The following is a 9,472-nucleotide window of genomic DNA, read 5'->3' on the forward strand; positions in this document are numbered from 1 at the left end:
TTATTTTAAAAAACATTTTTTCGACACATTTTATGGAATGATGATGCCGAAGTAACACACGTGATTCTTTGTTAGAATATAAGCAACAACAAAAAAATTGTAATTTAAATTTTTGCCCCCACCTCAATCAAGCAAAGCTGTTTGTGCGTTAAGAAAAAACATTTTCCAAAAGAGAATTATGCTATTGAAATTAATTATCATTTTGCATACCCCTGTAGATAAATGCCAGCAATGACCTTCTCAGGATCTCGAAACTCCTTTCCAGAAAAAAAAAAATTCCCCCATAAATTGTTTTATAATCGTAATCTATGCCGTTTGAAAGGTATTTGTATCAAATTTCATTAAAAAATATCCATTTTCCTGAAAGTTATGATGGAAAAACTCGGATCATGAGAATTTTCCGAAACTCTTCTCCTTACCCTCTCAAAAACGTTTTTTCCCGTAAATCCCTATATACTCTGAATCTATAGCATCTAAGCGGTATTTTTTTTTTTTTATTTCGTCAAAAAGTATTCATTTTTCTGAAAGTTATGAGGTAAGGAATTCGGCGGGGTACACATCTGTAGTTATGCCATTTTTTTTTTTTTGCGTGCTTGCTTGCGTGCTTGCATGCGTGCTTGCATGCGTGTGTGCTTGTTTGTAATTTAATACAGTTAAACCGGCGCATAATTGGAAAATACTCTAAAAGTAAGAAACTCCTGAAATGTGAATACAAACGGAATAAAACAAGTCTCGCGTAAATCGGAATATGGATTCTCAAGATACGCGGTTTTTGTGAGGTACCTTAATAAATAGCAAAAACAGTGCCTAATAAGAAAATACTCCGAAAATAACATAACCCTAAAATGCGAGAATTGTTTCTATTAATTGTATGTTTACGTTATATAAAAATTCCTTTTGCATTTTTGTAGAAGTGTGCACATATGCCATAAATAAATGCTGTTACTGGAGTTCAAGTTTATCCCGGAAGTTCTATTTCTATTAGATACTGTAAATAATCAATAAAACCTTAAACATGAACTTGTAAACCACACGTACGATGACACGAACGAATTGAAATATTCAACTGAATCAACTTAAAATTAACTTACATTTCAATTTTATATTGAAATCAGCTTCAATGTTTTATAAACTGAGCCGCTAGTGACCCAACGGGTGACAGGTAGTCTAGTATATATATATATATATATATATATATATATATATATATATATATATATATATATATATATATGTGCTGTCTGTATTGAAGTATACACAAAAAGAATTAGACCTTAATATATCAAATAGAGGATAGTTTAATTAATTATTACAATATCAGGATATACAGTAAATTGTTGTCATAAAACGGTACTCTGATAACCCACATAGGTAGATTACCATTTTCAGCCACTGTATATAACAAAATTATATGGAAAAACAAAAAACAGAATTTTTAAAAAATGCATCACAACAATAAAATTCAAGGGGAGCAAATCATGTCAAATTGAAAATAACGAAAATATATATCGAAGGGAAGTAACTCTTATATCTATATTGCCTGCAAATATATATATATATAATGTGAGGAACAAGTCCTGGGGGTGGGGAAAACCCCCTAGCAGGAGTATTGTGATATGTGGACAAGTTCCAAACAGCTCGGACCTTGAATTTAAACATGTATTTGGATGTAATGAACTCTTCCAGATGAGCCCTCTCTCCATTTCACACAGACCGCATTTATCACTGCCATTAGAATAAGGTTTGCATTTTGCCAATATTTTCAAGCTAATGCTGTAGTTAACTCCTTACTCTTTTAAAGACCAAATATAAATTTTGCCTTGAAATTTCTCTCTGTAAGACCCACATAATTTTTTTAGCTACAGCTGCATTGCTATTGCTGGTAGAACTGGCCGCACACAAACAAGGCACCATTCATCGGGAACTGGTCTTACGTCTGCAAGAACAATCGGCTCCACCATGCTGTGCAGTTTTATTAATAATTATATTCTTGAAATTAGGTGTCGAACTAAAGCTAATTTTTAGATTATGCCTATTAAAGAGTTTTCTAAAATTATGCTGGCTTGAGAAATGCTTATCTATAAGTGATAGGAAGTATTTACTTCTGTTAAAATTCACTTCCAGAGAGTAAGGAGGTGCGAACCAGATGATTTTCCTGTTTCTATATTTCCTATTCTTTATATCTGACCTAACATTGGGAGTATATACTAATTGTTCATTGAAGCCACTAGCTTTAAAAGCACTGTTATACAAAGGTGCAACACTATTAAAGATGTTTATATGAGATGAAAGGTTAGAAATTCTTCTACTAACATTCTTGACTAAATTCTTTTAAACTATGGGTGTGTGGCAGGAACCTATGTTGATATAACTAATTCTATTATTGGTTTTCCTACAGGGTTTATAGATATACTCCCGTAGACTGGCGTGCAGTGGTACGACATAAGGCCGAAGTTGACGAAAGCCTTCTTTTTAAGAGGCAAAATAAAGTTGGAAGAGTGGTGAAGAAGTTTTGGATATTCTGATTGTCATAATCGACGGTGTGCCAATTTTATGTGTGTATGTGCGTGTATAAAGATATAATTAAAACAATACGGATACACCCACGTATCCACCCCACACACACACATATATAAAAGTTAAATAATGATGGTAGAAATTAATATTTTTAATTAATATCAATTTAAACCAGTGGCCTAGCATACTTAAAAAATCCGAAGACTATGAATTATATTGCATATATAAATAAGAGGAATAGCCACCAAGGTGGATTCCTAATATACTAGAAGAAGATACCAGATACCACAAAGAATGTGTTATCAAGAAATTTCAGCAAACGCCAGAATGTAAGCGAGCAAGACAATAAACTCCAGAGCACATTCTTCGTCGTAAGACGATCTGGCGTCTTCTTCTAGCACATTAGGAATCCACCTTGGTGGTTATTCCTCTTATATATGTAATACATACATACATATACATATATATATATATATATATATATATATATATATATATATATATATATATATATATATACAACAAAGCCTAATGGTGTGAATTTTCTAAAACTCCTTTAGGGACAAGCAGTTTTCACAATGAATTCCAATTTATTCGTCGGAATCTACATGACCTGAAGCATATTTGTGGTAAAGAAGTATTTAATTTCCTCAAGGTTATGAAGAAGCAAACCTTTTGGGGCATAATTGAGTAGACATGCTGAAATATATATATATATATATATATATATATATATATATATATATGTGTGTATATATATATATATATATACATATATATATATATATATATATATATACAAAGATATATATAAAACTCTGTAAAAATGTATGTGTATGTGTATGTATATATATATATTTGTATGTTTCTGTATGCATTTATACATGTATATGTATAAGTTTCAGAAAATATTAGAATAGTGGAATAAAAGTCAATCAAAATAAGAGATCTCTCAAAAATCTATTTCCTTAATTTTTGACTACTGTTTCTGGCACAAATATTTACACAATTTTGATTTTGAAGTATCTAAAACATTATTTGGGAATTATAAAGGGAATCGAATGGTAGATTTGGATTGTCCATATTTTAAAACCACGAATTAAAAAAAAAAAAAGCATTGTGTGTCAAATTTTTTCTCCAGAAGTTCGTGGCTTCATAGGAATAAGCATGGAAAACTGCATCAAGATAACAAATTTTCAGAATTTTTACTTCCTTTTAAAAAATCAGATTTGTGAATGAAACAAACGAGATCCTGTAGAAGAAATGAACGTTTAATATGACAAATTTCCAGATTTTTTTAGGTCATTTTAAAAGGGGGCTGATTTTGTGACTCAAACTGACTAGATCCAAGTACAGTGACTACCATCCTCCACAATTTCTTACTCATATGAAGTACATATGTATTTCAACAATTTCTATCATATATACTCTCTTTCTTGAGCATAAAAAATCCTTTCCCTGGTGACAACTTATATGTCAAGGGAAATCGGAAAGGTTTGAAATGATTTCATCGGCATAGGCATGTACCAAAGAGCTCTCTTTCGATAGACAACAAGTTGATCTCATAAGTGTCAAGTGTTGAAAATAAGCGCAATTACCAAACTTTCAATTGTGTATTTCGTTTTCTTCGCATTTCAATTTGTACATCTGTACTCCTATATATATATAGAATGAGTAACCACGGCCCATTATCAGGAAGCAATAAAAACGTAAAGTAGGGATAGCCCACAACAGGACAGAAAATGCAGACTGTCCATAGAAAGAGAGAGAGGGTATCATAGCAATTCAATCAGCCCAACCTTTCTGCTACAGGTAAAAAACAAATGTTAATAACGGTTATTCCCTCTTTTCTCTCTTTCTCTCTTTCTCCTCTTCCTCTCTCTCTCTCTCTCTCTCTCTCTCTCTCTCTCTCCCTCTCCCTCTCTCTCTCTCCTCGTTTGTTGAATATTTCTTCCTCTGTTTTTCAACAGAGTGCTCTGACTATCGGTTTGGTAAAGATTGCAGTCAAGAGTGTAAGTGTCGGAATATTTCCGAGGTTTGTAATCCGGTCACAGGTGCATGTCGTTCTGGAAAATTTGTTGAAAAGAAACCCAAAGGTAAGGATAAAAAATTACGTGTCTTTATACAAACAACAATTATCTGTAAGCTGTCAGTATTATTATTACTACTATATAATAAGCCGGGCGAATTTCTTAGCGGTAATTAATCTACCGCTATGTTCTTAGTTCAAATGCCGACGAGGTCGACTTTGCCTTTCATCCTTTCGGAGTCGATGAAACAAGTACCAGTGAAGCGCTGGACTCGATGTAAAACCAGAAGAAATATTGATTTCAAATTTTGGCACAAAAATTTTCAAAGCCTTGTGCCTAGAGTAGAAATAATTGTTACTACTATATAAGGCTGCAAAGGCGGTGAACGGGGAATCTTTAGCACGCCGAACAAAATGCTTAACGGAATTTCGTCCTTCTTTAATTTCTGAGTTGATGTTCCACCGAGATCCAATTTGTCTATCCTCCTTTCGAGATCGATAAAGAAAGTACCCAGTAGCCCCTCTCTCAATCCTCAGGCCTTGAGCCTATTCTAGAAAGGATTATGTAAGGTAGAAAGCTCGCAGTATCGTTTACTCGCCGGGCAAAATACTTAGTAATATTTCTTCCGACTTTAAGGCGGCAAGCCGGCAGAAGCCCCGGTCAGATTTTCCTTTCATTCTTTCGGAGTCAATAAAATAGGTACCCGTTGAACTCTAGGTTCGATGCAATCGATTATACTCTCCTCGAAAGTGCTGACCAAAAAATGAAATAATTATTATAGTTGCTGTTTTTTATCTACTCAGCCCTCTCCATTACTTTTCTCTGATATAAGAAAAAGTGAATTTAAAAAACTCATTGGTGCTGTGAATCATTGTCTGGCATACGCATTTCAGGCAGTATTAAATTCATATAAAGATTTATGTATCATTTCTTGTCCGTGTATGTTGGTGACTGCGAGCACACCCAAAAGGTCAAAATGCATCTGGCGTTCTCGCTGACCGCTGTTGGAACGAATTTTTGTCTCCCACTGATATTTATTTTGTTTTTAACTCAGCGTGTCCAAAATAGATGCCGCATTAACTGGCTTATTGGCATTGTGTTTGCATTAAGTATGATATATACATTTTAATCGATTATTTTAATTGAAATACGCCCTCAATTGCATATACCGGTTACACACACACACACACACACACACACACACACACACACACACACATACATACATACATACATACATACATACATACATACATACATATATATATATACATTAAAATGAAGTAGTTTTGATGAAGCATTGTGAGGTATCGGCCTATATATATATATATATATGTGTGTGTGTGTGTGTGTGTATATATATGCATGCATATGTGTGTATATATGTGTGTATGCTTGTGTGTGTGTGTATCAATTTTATCTTATTTTTTTCTTTCAGTCCCCCCACGAAACGAAACGACAGAGATGGTCACCAGCGAGGAACCTTCCTCCACCATCATCGCCTTAAGTGTGATATTAATTATATCAATATGCGTTATAGCTGTATTAGGTATATTACTCATTCAAAAATCTAATTTTGTCAACCGATTTTCCATAACCCGCCTCCAGTTTTAGGTAAGTATTCCCGTACATATTTGCTTCTTTTTGTGGGTGAGGGTGAAAGAGCTTTGACTCTTTGAACTCGCGAGAACGCTTTAACGGGTTCGATTTTCAATGACTGAAAAACGGTGGCGACATTTTTCCTTTTTCTGTGTGTGTTTACAGCTGAAACTAACGATGTTTCTGGCAATTAGCGAACTGTAAACAAGCCACATGCCTGCCCGTTTTTTGCACCTTCCAAGAATATAGTCAAACGAAATCAAACCTGTTAAAGTGTTCTCGCAGGCTGAAAGGGTTAAAAGTTCATACACGAAACAATTCCTGCAGTGAATAGCCGGACTAAATCGAACCCCAAACTTGTTATTCACCAACAAGCACGCTCTGTTTGAATTCAGTTATGTCCCTTTATGCTCGCAGATCAAGGGTCGCATTTGCCGTCCGTCCGTTCTGGTTCCATAAAAATAAATACCAGTCTTGTACTAAATGAGATGTCATTAAGGATATATTTTAGATGAAAACTAAAATAGTTTTTTTTTTCTTCAAATAGAAATCTAACATGAAACCAAATTTTAAAGTTAAATTTAAGTTTACTGTTTGTTTGGAATTGCTCCTTGCCTTCTCTGCTGTGTTATTGTTCTTGTTATTTATCCTTAGGTGGAGGCGCAATGGCCCAGTGATTAGGGCAGCGAACTCGCGGTCATAGGATCGCGGTTTCGATTCCCAGACCGGGCGTTGTGAATGTTTATTGAGCGAAAACACCTAAAGCTCCACGAGGCTCCGGAAGGGGATGGTGGCGAACCCTGCTGTACTCTTTCACCACAACTTCCTCTCACTCTTACTTCCTGTTTCTGTTGTGCCTGTATTTCAAAGGGCCAGCCTTGTCACTCTGTGTCACGCTGAATATCCTCGAGAACTACGTTAAGGGTACACGTGTCTGTGGAGTGCTCAGCCACTTGCACGTTAATTTCACGAGCAGGCTGTTCCGTTGATCGGATCAACTGGAACCCTCGACGTCGTAAGCGACGGAGTGCCGACAACAAATCATTTGCAAGGCAAATGGAAAAAAACTACAACAACAAAGATGAAATTGAAAACAACAACTAAAATGAAACCACAGAACCAAAAAACAAATTACATTAACTTCTTCGTTCAACACACATGGTATGACTTCTGTCAGAGGAGAGGTATTACCCCTGTTTTCAGGACGAGCAAAGTTGGTGCGGGAAGAGAGGGAGTTATTTTTAGTCAGGAGATCCGAACGAAAAGTTTAAAATTGTGTGAAATCCACAAAAAGCATTCCAGGGCCAGATGATGATGTGAAACTAGGCAACGGATTAAATTTACAACGGTCTCTTGTTTCAAAGGTTTTGCATTCTAATCCAGGGCAAGTGCTTTGTTGTCTGCATTTCAATAAGAATCTAGTTTCAGCTGTTTACAATATGTACCGCTTCATCGGATTAATGTAGTCCTAGTTACACTGTGCATGAAAATGACTGGATTGACAGTGTTACCACGAATGGAACGCCTTTGATCACACGTTAGTCCGATTGCGGTTGATATAAGATAAAATAACATCTAAAACCAAGTGTTGCTGGTTAGTTTCCAGTTTACCACCCAGCCGCAAGTCACGCGAGACTATACTGGAGTTTCTAGGTGGTCAGTTGCCATGCTAAAAACAACCATGATTCCTTCCTCAAATTATTGGAAAGCTGTGTTGGGTGGTGTAGTCTTCAGCAGAAACACCTAAGAAGAGAGGATGACCAGAGCTGGACGGTATTTGATAACAGGTCTATTTGATCTTGATCTGTCCGTTATGAATAACAACAAAAACAGTCTCCCTTCTATGTTGAAATTTATATCTGTTGATGTAAAACAATTTTGATGTTAGTAAATATAGAAGTCTAATCTTGTATTTCATTGTATAACATTGCAGGTAACTACGGCTGTAAACCAAGCACCTGAATTCCCAAATGAAACTTTCCGGCATCATACCATAAACTTCATAAACACTGTTATCATTTTTATTATTATTGTTATTCCGGGGAACGCAGCTGCGATAGGGAATATACGCTCAGCAATAAGATGAATCAGTGATCGGCGGGGTTCTCTGTTTGACCCACGTGGGGATCTCTCGTATCTGGAGGTTACATCTCATTTTCCTTTATGCTATTTTTTATGTTATCTCATTCATGATTTTATATAAACCTCATTGTAATGTATCATTTCAATACCTTCTCATCCGCCACTGTTATCACAAATAAAGAAATTATTATTATTATTATTGTTGTTGTTGTTGTTGTTGTTGTTATTATTATTATTGTTATTATTATTATTATTATTATTGTTATTATTATTATTATCAAGGCGTCGAACTGGCAGAATCATTAGCGCGCCGGATGAAATGCTTGGCGGTATTTCGCCCGTCGTTACGTTCTGAGTTCAAATTCCGCCGAGGTCGACTTTACCTTTCCTCCTTTCGGGGTCGATAAAATAAGTACCAGTTGAACACTAGAGTCGATGTAATCGACTCATCCCCTCCCCAAAAATTGCTACCCTTGTGGCAAAAATTTGAAATAATAATAATAATTATTATTGTTGTTGTTGTTGTTGTTGTTGTTTGCGTCGTTGTTATTTATTTGTTTTATACGAGTTGTTGCAAATTTCATCCAGTGACTTCAACAAACAGCAATTTAGACGTTTACTATGGATGCTGTATTTCAGGAAAAGGAGACCAAATGCGGAGAAAATTCCACTAAAAATCTGTTGTAATGTTTGCGATTTTAAAAGATTCAAATATTCTCAGATTGACAGTGTTTTCTTAGGATATGCGCTCTACCCATGAGAACAATTTTTTGTAGCTCTGACACTTTTACATTTCCGGGTATTTGATCATAGTGTTTAAGGCAGCCGTTTGATACTATTCCCAAAACTCCGATGATTACAGGTATAGTTGTCGCACTTGGATACCACATTTTAAAGACCCTATTTCAAGGTACTTTTATAAACTTTACTTTACAAGCGATTTTACAGAGATGTTGCAGTCTACTAGAATCTAGGGTTAAACATGCTTTGTCAAATTGATTTTTCTAACCACAATATCTATTGGCCTGAATAATTCGATCAGCTTAAATATCGTTATCATTTCACGGCGTTGGTGTTGTAACAAATTTCATTATGCTTCCCTATCGAACCACAACTCTTGTTTTAGGACGAGGAGCCTCTGTGTAAAAATATTTTTCAACTCATATCTGTTCTTACTTTGTATTAAGGAATCTCGGGATAAATTGTTGCTGAACCTACTATAGATATTTTCTGCACTATTAAGG

At 35.2% G+C, this 9,472-nt stretch overlaps 1 protein-coding gene across 2 annotated transcripts in view; it reads left to right on the forward strand.

Moving 5' to 3' along the window:
* LOC149134498 (uncharacterized) overlaps nt 1-8,424 on the forward strand; it is an 82,879-nt gene extending 74,455 nt beyond the window's left edge. For both annotated transcript variants that reach the window (XM_089356780.1, XM_089356781.1), the window contains 3 exons: nt 4,488-4,613; nt 5,986-6,161; nt 8,080-8,424. In XM_089356780.1, coding sequence (XP_089212906.1) covers nt 4,488-4,613; nt 5,986-6,161 — 302 coding nt within the window. In that variant the 3' untranslated portion in view covers nt 8,080-8,424. The remainder of the gene's footprint in view (nt 1-4,487; nt 4,614-5,985; nt 6,162-8,079) is intronic.
* Nucleotides 8,425-9,472: the final 1,048 nt, after the last annotated feature.

The sequence above is a fragment of the Octopus bimaculoides genome, chromosome 8, assembly GCF_046866305.1.
Source record: "Octopus bimaculoides isolate indiv1 chromosome 8, ASM4686630v1, whole genome shotgun sequence".
NCBI lineage: Eukaryota > Metazoa > Mollusca > Cephalopoda > Octopoda > Octopodidae > Octopus > Octopus bimaculoides.